Source organism: Amphiura filiformis, unplaced genomic scaffold (genome assembly GCF_039555335.1).
Source record: "Amphiura filiformis unplaced genomic scaffold, Afil_fr2py scaffold_21, whole genome shotgun sequence".
In the NCBI taxonomy this organism is placed as follows: Eukaryota; Metazoa; Echinodermata; class Ophiuroidea; order Amphilepidida; family Amphiuridae; genus Amphiura; species Amphiura filiformis.
Window position 1 is genome coordinate 3197836 of NW_027305485.1, and position 22144 is coordinate 3219979.

General features: G+C 36.1%; 1 protein-coding gene across 1 annotated transcript; it reads left to right on the plus strand.

Moving 5' to 3' along the window:
• The first annotated feature begins 20879 nt into the window (after positions 1–20879).
• On the plus strand, positions 20880–21335 carry LOC140143340 (uncharacterized). The gene has a single exon (XM_072165196.1). It carries the CDS (start codon positions 20880–20882, stop codon positions 21333–21335), a length of 456 nt encoding a protein of 151 aa, XP_072021297.1.
• The last annotated feature ends 809 nt before the right edge of the window (positions 21336–22144 follow it).

Below are 22144 nucleotides of genomic sequence, written 5' to 3' on the forward strand. Positions count from 1 at the left end.
TTACCGTTGTTCATCACCGTTTAACAACGATGCGGCCGCGTCGTCTGCGTGGTTTACTTCGCGAGGGCAGCTTTAGCTGCCCGAGCGAAGTAAACCACGCAGACGCGCCGGTGATGAACAACGGTGAAACATGATTGAATCCTTTCAACAACGAAAAGAAGCTAAAGATCGTAAATTCACATGATTATTTCATGAGGAGTGTCAGTTAATCATTGCCACTCAGCCTTGCAAAAACGTCGATGATTTCTCTGTTGATATCCGCAATAAAACCACAGAATAAAACTGCAATGTTTAGCCGCTACCTGAAAAATAATGAATTAAAGTTGTAAAGCTTGCGTACGCACACGTGTTCCAGGCATGACGAATTTTACGCGCTCTCGCGTAACGCGTAGTCTCGCTCGCGTTCGCGTATACGCTACAGTAAAAGTGTGGGTTCATCACGGATTAACAACGGTTGACTCCTGTACAAAGGTATAGGAGGAGTTGTTGAATTTAAAATTTAACAAGTTGAGTTCGGTCCCGTTTTTGTTTGTTTAAAGCAATAGAAATGATGCACCAAATGGCTTCAATTGGACCTTCATTTTGCAAAATGTTCCAACCAAACAAGTGGACGTTTTTGCTTCTGTTATGGACACACGTACACTTTGTGTTTAAGCAATAATTACATTAATAGTGAAAAATGATCGAAGAATGGTTTAAATTTGGCCTTCATTTTCACACATTATTCCAACTGAAATTGTATACAACAAGGGTGGTTTCAAATTGACCTCCATTTTACCAATTTTTGGCTTTTTCAAATAAACATTTTAGACAATAATAGTGCCAAAATGATCCACCAAATGGCGTCGATTGGGCCTTTATTTTGCTTCATTTTCGCTCTCAGTTCAGTTCATCCACTCTAAGACGCTCCTCTGCGTCACGCAAGGGCGACGCAACCATGACATTTTTTTCTCAAATTCGGTCCCCCTCTGGGCTCAAGACCTACATTTGATTACGTACCGCAATCACTCTCATCTGACATATCCAGACAATGGTTGAAACTGTCACAAACTTGATCATGGTAAAGACATATGTGACGTGTCATGTCAAAAGGAGACACTTTTGGGCAGGTTATGAAATTTGAGGTTTTACATATCTTAAATATAGAAATATTTTGCTCCACAACGCCGTTTTCCCTAATGAAATCGGACATTCCTTATCGAAGATATTGAGTTCGGAAGTTATGGTTTTATAAAATTGGAAATTGAGATATCGGCCTTTAAAAATATTATTGACAATGTTGAGAGTAGGAATTAACTCGAAAAATGTCTCAAAAAATATAAGATGCCAGTTATTTTCCGGTCTGAAACTCTCAGACAACATTTTTAACATTAATAACATCACAAATTCGCAACAAACCCAAATTGTGAAAAAATCACCCACCGGCAGATTTGTGGCTATTTCTCCTTTTACGATCCTGCCCAAAAGTGTCTCCTTTTGACATGACACGTCACATATTATTCCGATGCTAGATTCACATACATATCCATCTGAACAAGATTCTGTAATAATTCACAATATCGAAGAGTGTGCAGATGCAATAGATTATGGTAATAAACTCATCAAGACTAAAACTCGAAAACTCATCAAAATAATGTAAAGCACAATAAAGTTCGTTACGCCTCTGGTGCCGAGGTTTGGGTTGGTTGTTACTTTTTCCCTCTGTACGCCGGGAAATATAAAGAATTCATCCAACACGACGGGACCAGTAGTTTTCACTACAACCCAAAAAAAGATATTGTATTTGTATTCTACTGGGGATCGATAGGTTTGGAACCTCTTGCAACCCCCCCCCAACACCCCCCCCCACTGGTTTTTCCCTTCAATCGGGGATACACACATTTTACACAGGTTGCGTAACCATGAAAATGGGGACACCCAGTTGGCACATAATAGAGCCCGATCTTCCCCAGTTGACTAGGAAAATGTCTAACATTCCTGACTCTCTACAGGGCAAATGGAGACATCACCCCCTATTGCCCTGTAGAGTGTCTTAACACGCTTTATATCCCCTGTTACCCTGTATAGAGTCCGTTTAAAAATCGGGGATATCCCCGGTTGGCGGTATATCCCCAATTACAGGTTTAAAAAATGGAATGTATCCCCGATTGAAGGCAAAAACCAACGCACCCCCCACACACACACACACACACATCTTACAGATACGTGAAAAACACAACCATACATATATTTTAGTATTTACCTTTTTCATATTCTTTTCTTACTGAGATTTCCAAAAGAAAGCCAATATTCGGTGTGGAATATTGATAAAGACTCCGCGCATCTACAGCTGCAAATATATGGGCGGCCATGAGGGCCAAAAGGGTCTCAAAACTACACAAGGGTCTCAAAACTACAATAAGGTCTCAAAAACACACAAAGGTCTCAGAAATAAACACACAGTGATGTCTCAATAGCACAATACGGTCTCAAAAACAGAGAAAGGTCTCAGAAACAAACACACAACAATGTCTCAATAGTATAATAAGGTCTCAGAAACAGGGAAAGGTCTCAAATACAGAGAAAGGTCTCAAAACAGAGAAAGGTCTCAAAACAGAGAAAGGTCTCAAAAACAGAGAGGTCTCAAATACAGAGAAAGGTCTCAAATACAGAGAAAGGTCTCAAAAACAGAGAAAGGTCTCACAAACAGAGAAAGGTCTCAAAAACAGAGAAAGGTCTCAAAAACAGAAAAAGGTCTCAAAAACAGAAAAAGGTCTCAAAAACACGTTATGGTCTCAAAAACACGTTATGGTCTCAAAAACACGTTATGGTCTCAAAAACACGTTATGGTCTCAAAAACACGTTATGGTCTCAAAAACACGTTATGGTCTCAAAACACGTTATGGTCTCAAAAACACGTTATGGTCTCAAAAACACATGGTCTTAAAAACACGTTATGGTCTCAAAAACACGTTATGGTCTCAAAAACACGTTATGGTCTGAAAACACGTTATGGTCTCAAAAACACGTTATGGTCTCAAAAACACATTATGGTCTCAAAAACACGTTATGGTCTCAAAAACACGTTATGGTCTCAAAACTACACAAGGGTCTCAAAAGTACAATAAGGTCTCAAAAACACACAAAGGTCTCAGAAATAAACACACAGTGATGTCTCAATAGCACAATACGGTCTCAAAAACAGAGAAAGGTCTCAGAAACAAACACACAACAATGTCTCAATAGTATAATAAGGTCTCAGAAACAGGGAAAGGTCTCAAATACAGAGAAAGGTCTCAAAACAGAGAAAGGTCTCAAAACAGAGAGGTCTCAAATACAGAGAAAGGTCTCAAATACAGAGAAAGGTCTCAAAAACAGAGAAAGGTCTCAAAAACAGAGAAAGGTCTCAAAAACAGAGAAAGGTCTGAAAAACAGAGAAAGGTCTGAAAAACAGAAAAAGGTCTCAAAAACAGAAAAAGGTCTCAAAAACAGAAAAAGGTCTCAAAAACACGTTATGGTCTCAAAAACACGTTATGGTCTCAAAAACACGTTATGGTCTCAAAACCACGTTATGGTCTCAAAAACACGTTATGGTCTCAAAAACACGTTATGGTCTCAAAACACGTTATGGTCTCAAAAACACGTTATGGTCTCAAAAACACATTATGGTCTCAAAAACACGTTATGGTCTCAAAAACACGTTATGGTCTCAAAAATACGTCAAGGTCTCAAACCAGGTATTACAACCGACCGTTATATGTGCAGTACCGCATGCAGTACTATACTGCACACATCAGCAGGCGAAACTACACATTCCGTCACGCACTTCCGCATGATGAACTACATATCCCAACTTGCATTTCCGCATGCGGTGATGCAGGTCGGGATGTGCAGTTCCGCATGGGGAACTGCAATATTTTTGGTGTATTTCCGCATGGGGAATTTCGGTATATAGGCCTATGGATGGGTCATTTTGTTTTCAAAATTTTCTTAATTTCTTTTGGAAAATAGACCAACTTTGCATCACTGCAGCCAAAATGTTTCTCAAATTGCTTGCGGTTGTAAGTTGTAAAAACTAAGACAATTTGTGTTAGACAATTTGTGTTAGATTTGGCCAAAACTTTTGTCCAAATTTCTTACAAAATTACAAGTTGGACTTAAAAAGTCTTATCATATAATGCGATTGAAAATAAATTGTGCATATTTGAACACGTAATATAGAAACGTTGCCCAAAATATATGTGCCAAAATTGCTTGCTCCCCCTCCCACAACCTTTCGACCTGCCAAAAATTACTTGACCCGCCCTTTCGACCTGCCAAAAATGCTCCCCTTTGACATGCCAACAAATCTTTGCGTCCCCCCTATAATTCACCACCCCGGCCCTGGGGTACAATTTATTGCACCACCCTTGACAAGTTCAGGCGCCTAGAGGTGTAAATGAATTGAATAGAAATTTAGTATGAAATGGGTCTATTGAGAAGATTTATCAATTTTGTCCAGGTATTTGGAACATGGGATCACTCAGGGTCCACCCCATATCCATGTTGGTATATCACTGTGGAGGATGAATCTTATTCAAAAATTGAGTTTTATTGGAATTCAGCAGCAGGCATTGCATTCACTAATTTGGACATTTTCAAAACAACTTGCACCTCCCCTCATCAAAACAAAACTTCACTGAAACCCTCAGTTTTTGGAAAAAATCAATGCCTGTTTTACACCACAGAAAAAAAGTCTTCTTTGTGCAAGGGGTAAATGTGAAAGATAAAAAGCATCACAAAGAGAATATTTTGAGGCAATTTATGAATTGTTTTCAGCTCCAAAACATTGACATATTTTGCTTAAAATTGTTTTCCTTATAAATTTGGGTTTTTTTTTTTTTTTTTTCACCCTTGCCATTAAAAAAGCTCAACAATTAACTTGTCTAATATTGATCAGCCCATACACCAGTCACCATGAAAACAAACACATAGATACATGTTAAATTGTATTCTTATTTATAGTCACTTTATTTTTCTAAACACACACAAGTATTCCAACATGTGGTCAGTATGTATGTATGATTCAAACAAAAATACACAAAGTTGTAAAACCTAAAGCATGTGTTACATTTTTAGAATTATTAATAAATTTGTTGTTTAAATTATCAAATTTTACTAGCAGTGCCCGTATTATTTTGAATATGCATAATTAACATTAAAAGTTGGGTTGTTTGTCTGTCACTTTTTAATTGATTTAAGGAATATCAACAAGGAATTACAAGAATCATAACAAAGCAGCCATGAAAGTGGAAATTTTAGCTCTTTTGACCTTGGGAACTCAGGCCTGTACATGGGGGAGTGGGGAGGGGTGCGACCACACCTTCACCCCCAAATTTGCACAAGTATACACAAAGTACCAGAATATCACATTTTTGTGAGCATAGCAAGCAAAAAAATCAGGTTTTTTTTACTCTTTTTTGGTTAAAAAAGGTGAAAATTCCACTTTTCACAATATCACCCCCCTGAAAAAAAGTGCACTTTCTCAAAATCAGCTTGTATTAATATTACTTATTAACATAGGCCCATTTGTTTGTGATGTTTCAAGCGTTTTAAAATTTCAAAATAATCCCATTCAATTACACGGTTGACGATGAAAATTTACTGAATTTAGAGAATGCAATGCGGCCACCACCTGTGTTTTATATACAGAAATAGGAATGAGGCTATACACGCACAATAGTATAATCGATTTTGATTCACACGTGCACTACGAACTCGCCGTATACTAAAAGCATAGATCAATGTGGCGTGGCCTACCATTTTTCTTGTATAGCTTCTTTTATACACGTCGATGTTTTCATCAATTACACAATTAATCCACATTAGACCCCTAATTTTATTTCAGGAAATAAAAGATTAGATGACCATAAAAACGAAACAGTTATTATTGGTTGGGTCTAATGTAATTTATACATGGAATTTTCAACGTTTTTTCTATCGCCACTCTCGCTCAATTAAAAAAAATATTTTGGCGTATATAAAATTGAAATAAAATTCTCTGCCTCATAAAACGACATCAAATGTGCCACAATTGGGTATCACGAATCGTTATATATGATCTGCAGTTAATATTCATATGTACTTTTATACAGAGGATGCTCCAGTTTTGACAGGAAAAATATTGTCTTGAAAACCCTCTCACTCGGTGATTTTAAAAAGGTAACCACGCTTCCCTAGAATGTGCAATAATTACAATTAAAATTTTTCTTATTCTAACAGCAAGCGTTTCTAAAATGCAGTATGGCGAAATGTGGTGTAGATATTAACAAACCATCTAACCCAATAAGTATGATAGGGCCTATATTGTGACGAGCTTAGTAACTTAATTTAGCATGTGATCCTAGCATCCTTTTTTATGACATTTTTCAGTAGATATCCACGAAAAAGGCTTATTCACAAAATTTCAATCCGATTTTGCGTTTGCGAGTTATGTATGATTATGTGTATTACACTGCTCCATAGGCCACTGTTGTAATTTCGATCTGGTATACCGGTACCAGAACAAAATTCAAATTTTTCATGTCACGATATTTTTGCTAAATGAATTAATCTGCAAGAAATATTTAGTACATAAACATTATGTAGCCAAAAGTTCCCAATGGTATAAAAATCTCAACTTTTTTTTGAAAAAGTGGGGGGATGAGGCTGTGGATCACGAAATGCCCTTTGAACTGCATGTCAAAGCACGTAGACATTTGACTTAAACTTTTGATTAATACATCCAATTCGGAAATGTACCAAAAATTGCATTTCCCCATGCGGAAATACACCAAACATATTGCAGTTCCCCATACGAAAATACACCAAAAATATTGCAGTTCCTCATGCGGGACTGCAAGCGGATGTTGCAGTACTGTATGCGGTACTGCATATACGGTCGGTTGTAATACCTGATTTGAGACCTAGACGTGTTTTTGAGACCAAGATGTGTTTTTGAGACCAAGACGTACTTTTGAGACCCTTTTGGCACTCACGGCGCGGCCCCGCCGGGGTCAAAAGGGTCAACGCCGAGGAATACTATGGGCGGCCGTGTGTGCCAAAAATGGTGTCAAAACACGTTCATGTCTCAAAAACACGTCTAGGTCTCAAATCAGGTATTACAAAGTCAAGTGACCGTTATGTATAGTCTATGTCTCTGAGGTATATGTCTCCGAGACCTTTCTCTATTTTTGAGACCTTTCTCTGTTTTTGAGACCATTCTGTGTTTGAGACCTTTCTCTGTTTTTGAGACTTTCCTCTGTTTTTGAAACCTTTTTCTGTTTTTGACACCTTTCTCTGTTTTTGAGACCTTTCTCTGTATTTGAGACCTTTCTCTGTTTTTGAGACCTTTCTCTGTTTTTGAGACCTTTCTCTGTATTTAAGACCTTTCTCTATTTTTGAGACCTTATTATACTATTGAGACCTTGTTGTGTGTTTGTTTCTGAGACCTTTATGTGTTTTTGAGACCTTATTATACGTTTGAGACCTTATTGTGTGTTTATTTCTGAGACATTTGTGTGTTTTTGAGACCTTATTGTACTTTTGAGACCCGTGTGTGATTTTGAGACCCTTTTGGCCCTCATGGCCGCCCATACAAATAGAACCCACATTCTAACACCAATTATTGATGATTTGATGTAAATACCTCGTGGATGATTATCTCGTATAGGGATTTTGAAGGCAGCAGATGCTCCGTATACGGTGCTTCCGAAAGATGGAATAATGCCATTACCAACTGCTAGCGTATCCTCTGGAGAAATCCTTGTATCGATGAATTTGATTTGAAAGATTCCCTCTCCTGCACAGTATATAAGTCTGAAGCAAGCTTGTGAATGTGATGATATCTCTGACGAAGTTGGGTATTCTTTTGGGTAATTATTAGATGATATATTCACAGACGCTTTTAGATTTAATTCTATAAGGCTTGTATGTGGGTCTTGCTCAACCGCGCATATTTCTATTAACATTAAAACAATGCGAAATTTAGAATAAATGGGTTAACGTCTTGAAATCAAACCTATTTTTGATTATCTGAAATTTCTTCATTTATACATAAATTAAATTAATGGACCATCGTTTCAAAAAGTAAACAGAGGTGGGGGGTTTTAAAACTTGCTGCTTTTTTACGTTATCAACTTTTTGGTCGATTAACAGTCACCATAGGCTATTTAATAAAAGGCACTAAATTTAATGTCCACGTGACCCATGGGCGCAGCCAAAGTGAAGACCACCAAGTGATCAGTAGATATATGCTACAATGCTAATTTTCAGACAAATATCGTCAAAATCGCTGAAGATGTATAAGGCAACTTAATTACATGTTGGGGGATTCTGTTTTTTTAGTTTGTTTTCATGAACTAAATTTTGGAAGTTTTCACCGACGGAAAAAAAAGTTATCGACGGAAACGTTTACAATAATACTACAAAGTTGCAAAAAATGACAAATTTGCAAGAAAATTTGGACATGCATCCCGCGTTTCCAATTGAAATACACAGGAAGACCATCCGCTGTGTGAAAGGTCACTTTTGTAGACATCATGTCTAGAAGCTGTAATGTCAGCGCCAAATCTGGTCACGTGGGTATTAAATTATTTAAATATCCTAAGACGACTGATTAACACTTACCAGCAGCATGACAATCCAAGTTACCTAAAAATTCAGACAGAAAAAATAAACAGCTTTTAAAATTGTACAAAACGATTCAAAAGGGAACTGCGATCTTTTGGGTGAAATTGTTCCCAACATTTATTATTATTATTATTATTTATTCTTTCTTTATTGAGGGTAATATACTGCTTCAGTGACAAGCACTGCTTTTCAAGCAGGCCCTCATTGTCCCGGCTCATTGTATACATGTTATAGCAACAAAATATATTACGATACACAATATTTACAAAAATAGCATACATAATATACTAGTATTACAAATAAGTATAATGGTATCATCAAATACAAGAAAATTATAAATACCATGATTCAAAATACAGAAATACAATAATTATATTTATACAAAAATAAGCAAGCAAATGAACAAAATGTAGATAAAGACAGGCCTAAATTTCTTTAATTTTTGACTGAAATTGGCCTAAAGTCATATTTTCCATCTGCGCTCTTACTGTCGGTGCCAAAAATTCCATGCATAGGCTGCCCTGACGTGAAAAGTACGTTGACCTGAATTTGATTTAAATTTTGGAACAATCAATGTATTAGAAGTATGATTTCTACTTATATGATTATGGTTATCATGAACAAAATCAAATTGAGAAGATAAGTATGATGGATATTCGTTCTTTAAACATTTGAAAACAGTCATTAATAGAGTATTATGCCATCTTTGATCAAGTTTAACCCACTGCAATGTATTCATTAAATCATTAGTTGGTGTCCTTATATCTGCTGAGAGAATTATTCTAGCTAAATTATTATGAAGTACCTGAAGCCTATTATGGTACTCTACACTAAAATTTGACCAGACCATGCTGCCATAATCAAAGTGGGGAATAACAAGAGCATTTGATAACATTACAGTGGTTTTATATGGAAGGAAATATTTTATACGTTTTATTATACCAGTTCTTTTGGAAATAGTTTTACTAACATTATCAACGTGAGCTGACCAAGACATCTTGCTATCAAATTTTACACCTAGATATTTAAACTCATCTACTCTTTCAATATCATTGTTGTTATATAATAAATGTACATTGTTGAACTTTTCAAGCATTTTGTTTGTACCAAAGATCATAAACTTAGTCTTTTCAACATTTAAAGTGAGTTTGTTTACTTTGAACCATTCAGCTACCCTACTTAGACATGACTCCATTTGAATTTTAAGATCAGATTCATTTTTAGCTTTACACATTAAAGAGGTATCATCAGCATACATTACAGTTTTACATTCAGACACAGCATTAGGTAAACAGTTAACAAAATGATAAACAGTAAAGGACCTAAAATTGAGCCCTGAGGAATACCAATATCAATTGGCCTAAAGTCAGAAAGAGTTGAGTTAACATTAACAGTTTGTTCTCTGTTGTTTAAGTATGATTTAAACCATAATAATTCATCCCCATATACCCCATATTGTTTAAGTTTCCTAATCAGAATATCATGATTTACAGTATCAAATGCTTTCTTTAAGTCTATAAATAAAACGCCTGTAGCATAACCTGTATCCATATTCTTTAAAATGTAATCTTGCACATCTAGAAGGGTTGTTGTTGTGGAATGATTCAGACGATATCCTGATTGAGCATTTGATAACAGTCCTACATTACTCATATATTCATATAATTGATCATGGACAGCTCTTTCAATGATCTTTGATACAATTGGTAATACAGAGATAGGTCTATAGTTACTAACATTAGTTTTATCACCCGATTTAAATATTGGAGTTACTTTAGCCTTCTTCCATGCATCAGGAAAAGTAGACCCATTCAAAGACAGGTTGCAAATATGAACAAGGCATTTTGAGATGAAAGGCGCAGCCAACTTTAATAACCTTACATTGAATGGATCTAATCCTGACGATTTACAATTTTGCATTTTACTTATTTGTTTGAGAACAAATTCATTAGATATTGCTCTAAAACTAAATTTGTTTACACTATGATTTTGATGAGAACATATAGTATTACAAGTGCATACATAATTATCATTGTTATTATTAAATTTACTCCCAAGTTCATTACCTATTGAAGTGAAAACTCATTGAACTCATTTGCCATATCCTTTTTGTTACCTGAGTAATTACCATTCTTTTTAACAACTGCTGTAGGTATACTTGATGTTTTGTTTGGTATAATTTTCTTAATTGTTTTCCAAAGATTTTTACTATTATTTATGTTGTTACTTATAGCCTCGTTACAATAACTCTTTTTCAGTGAATATTTCATATTGTTTACTTTATTTCTAAGAGACTTTGCTTTACTCCAATCTTCAGCATTATTTGTCTTATGTGCTTTTGAAAAATAGTAGTCCCTATCTTTACTTAGTCTCAAAAATTCACTATTCACCCATTCAGGTAAACAACTTTCTTTTCCTTAAATGGTGCATGCTTGTCACAGGCAGCATTGAATGAAGACTGCCATTCATTAAGTGCTTCATTGACATCATTTATATTACGAATTCTACCCCAATCAATATTTTTGATTGTATCAATATAATCTGCTTCATTAAAGTTTTTGAAACATCTGGATCTTACAATTTTTGGTGGAAGTTTCAACTTATTACATTTTCTTACAGCATATATTAATGAATGATCACTAAGACCTAAACTATGAACACCAGATGAGATAGTAAGTTCTGGTTTTGATACAAATATTAAATCAATTTTTGTTTTACTAGTTTCAGTTATTCTTGTATAATCTGTTATAATTTGTTTCATATTAGAATTGTTTGCCAACCTTGTCACTTTTCTTAAATTACCAATTTTAACCTGATCTAAATTAAAGTCTCCTAAAATATATACATCATCATATAAATTGTTACATTTCTTAAATATATCATCAAGATTATCAAGAAAATCAACAGTACAGTCTGGTGGGCGATAAATACTGCCAACTAAAATAGGCTTTGTGTTGGTTAAATTAAGTTCAATAAAAATACCTTCAATATCATTATCATATAAATCCTCATTTTGTTTTGACAAAATACTGTTTTTAACATAACATAAAACTCCACCCCGTATTTTACCATTTTGTCTATCAAGTCTATAAGTATTATAACCATCTATTTCTACTTCTGAGTCATCAACATCCTTATCTAACCAAGTCTCATTAATACATAATGCATCAATAGCATTGTCATTCAAAAGGAAATTAACCTCATCAACTTTGTGGATTAAACCCTGGATATTTAAATGAGCTATTTTAAGACCCTTCCTAATCTTACACTTTAAATCAATAAAGCCCTCATTAAGAGGAAGTTCATCATTAGCAAGTTTGTGAAAACAATTCTTACAATACCAATTATTATTTAGCTTAACATCATTATCATCAACACATCTAAGGTGAAAATCAAGAGTACAATTATTACAAGTTACATAAAGATCATTTTTAAGATTTTTCTTACACACTCACCACAAAAATCATTTTCAGTTTTCTTGCAAATTTTTACATTCTTTACAGTTTTTAAAGTTTCAGTTCTTTTTTACCGGTACTATTTTTATCTTTTACCTTACAACACTTGTTTGTACACTCATTGTTGTCACATGTTGTGACACTAGTAATTTCTTCATCATCAAGATTTCCATTGTCTGCACCATTGGCATAAACATCATGAGAATTTTCATTTTCCATATCAGAAGTACTGATTGAAACATCATTATTACGTACTATTATGTAATAGCACTAGTTATATGTACAGATTTCTTTAGAATAGCATTAACATGTTTAGTGTCATCACTCATATTATTTACAATATTTATATCATTTGTTATATTATTTACATGAACATTGTTATTACTACTACTAGGAATATTGTGGGAACAATTGTAATTTACAGAAGTACTTTCAGGATAAACATCTGCTTTTTCAAAACATAATCTACTTGTATCATCACTATTACCTTGGTCAATAACATCAAAAACATCAAAAAAAAAAAAAAAATGAATGGATGATTGTGATGAGAGGGAGTGACTTTATGAGCACAATAGGTATCACTTGAGACATGATGATGAGGTGAATAAATAGAATTTACATTTTGGCTATTGATGTTATTATTAGAATTATTTACAATAGTCATAGATGAAGAAGATGTGTTAACACTCCTATCCAACGATAATACATTAATATTTCATTAAACTTATCCTATGCTTAGAAAGGTCAAATGTATGCCTCTTTTTAGATTTTGAAGGATTTTGTAGACTGTTATGCATTTATTGCGTGTGCTAGAATATTTCGAGTGCTCAGTGCCAGAAATGGGCACTGTAGCTGCCCTGTGAACATTTGGCAATTTACACACAGTATACCCACCCTAAATAATAAGTTATCTGTATCCAGGTTGAATCAAGGATAAACTATTTGATAAAATGTTTAAAGTTGACATATTTGATTTTTTTGCACTACGTACCTATGCGACAAAATGCAAAACTACACACTAACACAGCCCAAGCAAACAGCTCCATTGATGACACCTGTTCAAAAAATAATAACGATTCGCAGATTCAAAGGAGAGAAAAATCAAGGCCTATTCAATAAACAAATCACATAAATTTGGCTTCTTTGGCTTAGTTTATTCATAGAATTGGGAGACGGGAGAATCACCAACAAACAAGCAACCCTTCTCTGTAAAATCACTTCGCCGACTCAGTTATCCATATCCGTCATACATCATTTAGTCTGATCATGCTTATAGCAATGTATAAGTATAGGCCAAGTAGTGTACGGTAACCTTAGAGGCCAAATGATCATAAACTCAACATAGGTTGACCTGAGACTTTTCTTGTTTTAACCATAGACTGTAACGCACTGAACCGTAAACACCTTAAAATGGCAGTGCGCCATCGAAGCTGAAAGTTACAATAAGGTAGGGCGAATATTACTAAAACTCTATGCCGTGCGGATGAATGTTGGTAATAGATAATTACGAAAATATCATATAATGAGAGAAAATAATACAATTTCGAAGCATCAAAACCCAAAATGTTCTTTTTTGGCTATATAACAATTTCAATGAGTTCAAAGCAGTCTTTTCAGAAGCCACACAAACAAATAGTTCCTCGTCATATTTCAATGCCCAGGACTAGGAGTGGTATATCACCATAATTATAGGCCCTGTGCATGGCCAGTACCTACCTTTTGAATTTTGTCACTTTATATGGCGAATAACAAGTCGTAACTCAACTGTACAGGTGTTTGGTATTATATGTTCATCAGTTAAAAACAACACCTCTTATCAGCGAAACCGAAACCTGAAAAGAGCATTTGTATTTTACTTTCACTTTCCGCGAAAAGTGAACAACCACGTTGAGAATATTGACCATGTAAGGTTGATTTAAGTAGGGGTGTATGTATATGAATAAAGCATATGGAGAAAGCTTTGTTTCATTTTACAATACCTCTAGCACTTCACCAGGGCACTTCACTGGCCATTATTAGTTGCTTTTAAGCTTATGCATTGTTTTCCGTGTGTGTTGACCGGTGGAATAACAATAACGAACGATATTGGTCGGAAACCAGTATAATTGCATTTTGTCTTCTTTACATTTGCTTGACGATCTAGCAATAAATTGAACTGGTGGCACTTTGTCCATCATTGGGTTGGCTAATTGTAAAATGCACGTATGACCAAAATTGCTGCAAAATAATAATAATTAAAAAAATTAAGTCAGCTTTTAAGCGAAATCGATTTCAAAACTGGTTATTTTCTAAAATTTTACTACATGCCTCTGAGGTCCTGTGTCATAAACTGTGGTACATTTTGTAAGTTTTATTAATATGCATTCAAAATTTTGTGGTCAAATAATGTTGGTCGAATCCACCAATAGGACATCGGTTCCTTATAGACCAAGCCAGAGTACCCTCAAGCTTGGGTAAATGGCTTGCTGGATGGGAAGTCAGTAAACATTTTATGTCGAAAGTCCATCCAACTGCGGAGCAGACCAAAAAGGACATAGGAGTATCCATTGCTCTATACTTGTACTCCAAGAAAGGCAGGCACTGTTGCAGTGCAGTTGACGGGAAGCAGAGAATAACCTTTGCCAAATTCTGGACACCAAGTATGTTTTACATGCAGTAAGGTTATATCCTCGCGCTGTATGGATGCCTTTTGAATTTCCCGTTGGGTGCTTCCTCAACCTCCTAAATGGGGCTGACTCCCCCGTTCTGCATACATGTCGCGAAAAGTTATAATGCGAATAAACGGACTGACCAAACGAGATCGACCAAATGTGCTCCCTGTTCACGATTACCGAATACGAATATGAACATCTGGCTAACGAATATTAGAGGCTTGAGAACCAACAAAGGACAACTGGAAGCGAGGATCCGGAATACTCCATCAGACTCTAAACCGGACATTATTCTCATTGATGAATCCAAGCTGGATTCAGTGACTAATGATAGTCACTTCAACCTATGCTGTGCTCACGACCTTACCCAAATTGTTGACAAGCCAACCCACAAACTTGGAAACCGCCTGGATCTCATATTAAATCACTGATGCTCCAAACATGTTCTCTCCAATTACCATCGACCACGACATTGGCTCTTCAGACCATTACCTTGTCTTGTCCAGACCATGTTGAAAGCTTCTCCACTCTCTGAAAATCCTCCTCCACGACGTGTCTGGCTTTACAAGAAAGCTAAATGGGATGCCTAAAGAAATGAGCTAGCTGGTGCACCCTTGGACCGTCCTCTCACCAAAGATGACCCTGGATGGGCTTGCACTAATGTCACCAACACAATCACTGATGCCATGCACCGATTCATAACACAGAAATCTGCACCGTAATTTGTCGACCATCCTGCGTGGTGGACTTCCCGTTGTGCAAAGGCTCTGGAGAGAAAGAACTAAACATGGAGAAGATAGAAAGCGCTGCAGTCTCCTGAAGCTCGCCTTGATTATAACAGAGCAAGGAATGAGTATACCACAATATCCAGGAAGGCCTGCTCTCTTCACATTGCTAGGGTCAGAGGAATGTTATTCGTCTAATTCAATCATTGATCATGAACTTAATAATTATTATAAAACAAAACATATATAGGATATTGACAGACGAGCTCCAAACTGGTTCAAAATCTTGGTGGGGGATAGCACGCCGGTTGATGGATAAGGGTGGAAAATCTGAAATCCCAGTCCTGAAATCTGAAGGCTAGACTTTTACCACTGCCAAGGAAAAGGCAAAGTGCTTCGCCTCCTTCTTCAGTGACAAGTCAACCATTACTGAAACTGAAAATAGCAAGCAAATTCCTTACCTTCCTCCGAGGACGACCACCAAATGCTCCAGTGTGATTTTCTGGCCTAAGAAAGTGGGAAAACAGCTAACCAAACTGGATATCAACAAAGCGTCTGGGTCTGATGGGATTCCCGCTCTAGTTCTGAGAACTGCAGCTGCTGAACTGGCCACTTCTCTTGCACGGCTCTTCCAGATCTGTTTCAGCAGAGGACACATGTCAGCCCAATGGAAAGTTTCATATTTCAGGAAAGGGGACAAACACTCTCCAAGTAACTACCGGCCCATCTCTCTCCTCCCTGTTCTCTCCAAGATCATGGAGAAGTTGGTCAACAAGGCTATGTGGAAAAAACTAAACGATCAGAAGCTGATATCCAAACAGCAGTTTCGTTTCAGAGCTGGCCACTCAACATCGGATGCCCTCACTTAAGTTTCACCCACCCTCACTCACCAACACTTTGAACAACAGAGAAGAAGCTCGTGTTGTCTGCCTGGACATCAGCAAATCATTCGACCGAGTTTGGCACCCTGGACTCCTGGAGAAAGTCTCTGCTCTTGGATTCTCTGGAAAGCTTTTAGCATGGGCAGCTGACTACCCAGCAAACACAAAACGTTTTCCACATCATTCGCAAAAGGTTATAAAAGGTTGTCAGAAAACGTTTAAATGTCGGGTTATATAAAGGGTATATTAAGAGTATAAAACGTTTTCATAACCTTAAAAAACTTTTTTGATAATATACTGCTCAGCAAACAAAAACGATTTACAGAAACGTTTAAATGGGTATAAAACGTTTTAATAACATTCCAAAAACATTCTTCAAAACTTGATACAAAACATTCTAAACAGAATGTTATTTTGGGGTTTAGAAAATATTTTGCGAAATATATTTGCCCAAAATATTCTCAATAACGTTTTAAAAACGTTTTCATGACCTTTATATAACCCGACATTTAAATGTTATTAAACGGTTTTAAAAAAAAACATTTTAAGAACATTTCTGTGTTTGCTTGGTTCAAATATTTTAACATAATGTTATTTAAGTATTGACACAATATTTGGCAAAAATGTTTGCAAAAATAGTTTACAATAACATTTTTTGAAAACATTTAAAAATATTGTTGTAGTGTATTTTCATACAAAACGTTTTAAAACGTTATCATGACCTTTATATAACCCGACATTTTAATGTTATTAAAACGTTTTACCTAAACCAAAAGCCAAAATATAACTTATTTAAAACGTTTTTAAAACGTTTTTGTGTTTGCTGGGTACCTCTCGAACGTTGCAATGGATTAAGAAACATTCAGAATTATATACTATCATATAATTATAATAATAACACGCGAGAGAGGTTTCTGGTACTGAGTAAATTAAAAATTCCACCGGGTATTATCGATTATCACACTAGCTAATAGATGACAAGGGTTTGCGTATAGCATTGTTATGATCAGTCTTGTAAGATGGCGGACTGTTATTCAGTTTTGAGGCAACATACGTCGACCTTTGAGAGCTGAAAATGGTAGATGAGCGAATAAGTCGTCTACATCTAAGAGGAGAGACTTCCGATTCGGAAATTATTCCGAAGGTTGCCCCCTCCCCCCCCCCCACCCCACCCCCCAAAACGGTTTACCGATTCACCATATGGGTAAGGTACTATTCACAGAATGGTTACGGGAAAAACAGAGGTGCTGGTTAGAAGATTTGTTTGGCCATTAATTAAGCATAGTGACGTAAGACGATTTTAAATCAAAATTAGTTAACTTTCATTATCGATGAATAGAAGATACCAAAATATAATTAGTTAATGAAAGATCTTCATGGTTTTTATAATTATATCGCCTGCATAAAAAACTTCGTTCTGTGATTTGACATACAGGCGTATCAAGGTGCCTTGCTATCAGTGGCGTAGCCCAGCTCTTTTTCAGAGGGTGGGCAAAGGGGGAGCAAGCCAACTTGTAAAGGAGGCAAACTTTGACCAAAATGGTCAAAAAGGGCTAAAATCTAACATTTCAGGGCGGCCAGCATCCCACAGAAGGGGCAAGAGATGGAAAAGACTTCTCAAAGGGGGTGGGGCAATATTTATGCACGGCTAGTAATTTACTAACGCTTGCTCCGATTGGTTCTCACTATCTAGGAGTGTATGAATTACTGGTAAATAATGCTTGTATACCGTATGTATTTTCTTTTCCAGCATGCTCATAAGAAACGTAAATGATATATTTTCAACAATATTTGTCATTGAATTGAGTGCTCTCCAGTGATTATCTTTATGTACTCAAAATGGCATGGTGTATCAGTAGATTAATGTCATAGAACAACTAGTTAGAAACTTGGGTGCATTAGTATAAGTTAGGAATTATAATATGTTTAAGAGCTAACGTGTTTATTTTTCCAATTTAAAGCGACCTTTCCAGAAATCCAATTGGAGATATCAGCAACAGCTTTATGCGAGAAGTGCCGAAACTTGAACAATTGCAAGTATCCTCCTCCTCCTCCTTCTCCTCCTCCTTCTCATCATCATCATCATCATCATCATCCTCATCATCATCATCATCATCATCATCATCATCATCCTCATCATCATCATCATCGTCAGCAGCAGCAGCATCGTCATCGTCGTCAACGTCGTCAACATCATCATCGTCATAATCATCAGCAGCAGAAGCAACAATAACATCATCATTAGCAGTAGCATTATCAGCATAATAAAATCTTGTCGATTGGTAACTGAGTTTAAGTAGTAGAGTAGTAGTAAGTCTCTTTGTTTTGGTAACCAATAATTGACTTCAGCATCTATCTATTTCTTTTGTCCTTAGATTCCTTTATAACGTCTCGTTGTCATCAATCAAGAGCGGCAGTTTTAATGAAATGAAGAATCTGAAAATATTGTAAGTATAAAATAAATATGAATAATTTTAATTTTAGATTGCGTGGTGCTTATTGAGCTGAGTAATTGATAGCCTCGAGTGTCTCATTGTTGTTGGCATCTGAGACAAATTATCGACAATTTTATATTTAATTTTATTTCTAATAATCATGATAATGTTATTTGTTCACTTTAGGGTTCTTGTACCTGAAACGAAACAAATATACGTTGAAAGTGGGGCACTAAGAGGAATCGAAAATTTGTCACAAGTGTAAGAATACTATTTCATTAAATTGTTAAGTATTTTATAATTTAAATCATTTTAAAATTCAACTATGCTCTTTTTGCATGGTTCCATAATTATCTGTTGCTTTTAAATAAAATTAAGTATTATCCCGAAGAAAAAATGATGAGGGGCTCTGTATAACAAATATTTTTACCTTTTGAGATTCGGCTCCACAATATTGTAGCCCCACAGTTGAGACTACAGCCTGTCTCAAAACAAATTGTGCAAGTTAAAAGCGCTCTCTATGGCAATTAGAAAATACCGTTGTGACATGATGATTACATGAAGCGCGCAGTCTCAGCTCTCAAATGCCGTTTGTTCTGTTCAATTTGCTTTGTTTAATCTCGAGATATGTTTAGTTAACAACGAAAGGGTGAAATCACAATTGTGCCACTTTTACTGGGGAAGAGGGCTGCACATGTAAATCAATGATAGTTGATGTTATGCGTCTAATGCACTCCCCCTTCGGGGCTCGTGCATAAGACGCATCAACATCAGCGCGCATGGATTATTTTGTCTAATTTCTCTCCCAACAAATAATACGCGTTCATTAACCTATAAGTTTGCAATATTTGTTTTGTCTTTTAACATGTCTTGAGTGACAAAGAGAACAGTATTTACCATGATAAAATCATTGACATGCACATTTATTTAATTTTACAGCAGAATGTGAAATATCTATTTCTCTTTTTAATCTTAAGTGGAAAAAGAGAATCATATAATACCTGTATCGTGATAAAACAGTAAAAACAGTAAGAACTATTTTTATTGTTGTATAATTGATGCGTTCTTCTGATTTCACGAAGAAACTCTTGATAAACTTGATGCTATTATTGATTTACATGTACAGTCCTCTTGAGCTTCCCCAGTAAAAGTGGCACAATTGTGATTTTACCCTTTCGTTGTTAACTAAACATATCTCGAGATTAATACAAGCAAATTGAACAGAACAAACTACATTTGAGAGCTAAGACTACGACCCTGACGTTGATGTAAGCATCATGTCACAACGGTATTTTCTAATTGCCACAGAGTGCCCCTTTTACTTGCACATTTTTTTTTGAGACAGGCTGTATGTCGATTTCCTAAATTTGCATCATGTCCAGTATTAGGTATACATATTGATTACATTATATGATTTTACCAAATGATATGATATTTTGGAAATTAAATGATTCTGTCCATGTAACATTAACTGTCTGTCTCCAATAAACGGTCACATTGTTTATTTCGAAACAGGTATGTCAGTGACCATCGAATTTGTTGTTACATAAAGCATTTGGATTGCGTCGTATTAGAGAAGCAACCGGTGTTATTCCAATGCGGAAGTCTGATGCAGAACAACGTTCTCCGAGCTTGTATGTGGTTACTTGGACTCGGTGCCGTGTTTGGCAATTTTATTGTGATTATACGGAGGCTTAAGGCAAAAGCAAAAAATGACATTCAAGTCGTTCAGGGAATTTTTATCAGTAATTTGGCAGTTTCTGATCTCATCATGGGTATTTACATGTTATTTTTAGCCATAGCTGATGCTTATTACGGGGACGAATTTTATCAATTTTCCGATGACTGGCGTTTAAGCGTACCGTGCAGAGTTGCTGGTTTTCTTACACTTCTCTCGAATACATACACACTAAACAATACAATACTTCATGAAACATCATCACATACGTACTTAGGGGTAGACATCAGCAACAATCTAACTTGGAACTCACACGTAGACAGAATTTCAGCAAAAGCAAACAGATCTCTCGGGTTTTTAAGAAGGAACCTTTACTCGTGCCCAAGGCACATCAAGGACATGAGCTATAAAGTGCTTGTGCGCTCGATGGTAGAATACTGTTCGCCAGTATGGGATCCCCATACCCAAACCCAAATCAAACAAGTCGAAGCAATCCAAAATCGTGCTGCACGATTTGTAACTGGTAATTACAAAAGGAGATCAAGTGTAACAGCAATGAAAACAGAACTCGAATGGGAGAATCTCAGCGACAGAAGGAAAACAACAAGATTAACCATTTTTCATCAGGCAATCGCGGGTCACCTCGCAATCCCAGTGCAAAAGGCCCTGCGTCCGGTCAAACGGAGTCTAAGGCACACATCACCTTCAGCAAACAACTTCATCCCAATAACTACAAACAAAGACTGTTTCAAATTCAGCTTCATACCAAGAACTTTAGTTGATTGGAACAATTTACCAAGTAACCTAACAATAATCCCGGACAAGGAACACTTCAAAGAAGCATTTAAAGAACATCTCAAGACATCAGCAGCAAGAAAGTAACATCAAAGCAGAAAGCGCACCACCACACCCTGTCCGGTTGACTCCTTTGAAACAGAAGGGGTGTTGGACAGTACACGTAAAGAAGAAGAAGAAGAATGAAACGTCTCTTTTCTTGTTAGTTTTCATAACGATAGACAGATATTTGCGTCTTGTTTTCCCCTTTAGTCCAAACCATTTCAGGAAGTTTTCTGCAATAATCGTTGTTGTTGCAGTATGGAGTGTAACTGTACTTTTGAGTTTGTTTGCTTCTATGTTTGCTGATCCTGATTCTGACTTCTATGCACTCTCAGACGTTTGTATTGGTCTCCCTTTGATAACAAAACCAGCAACCTACAAAAATCAATTTGATCACATTGAAAATCATATCAAGGATTATACGTTTAAAATACCCACGCCTTTGGGTTTTAAAAACTCGTGGTATTTTTCTCTGGTTTTGTTTCTGGGAGTCAACTTTTTTCTGACATTTTTGATAGTTATTTTGTATATCATAACGGTTTTTTTCGTACGAAAATCTCGAAGAGCTGCTCAGGAAACACCAAGCATTAAAGAAGAAGTATGCATGGCACTGTGTATGTCTGCAGTCACTGTCCCCAATTGAATATATGAATACAAAAGCCACCTAAGTCCATACTTTGGCCAAATTGAGTTAAGCATGGGAAATTGTTGCTATACATAGGCCTGTCATATGTATGAAAGAACAACTCAAATTCATTCTCTGTGTCTATTAAGCATGTGAAAAATAGCATGTATGAAAGAAGCACCCAATTCCATGATTTGAGTCTTGTAACACATTGATTGAAATCCATTAT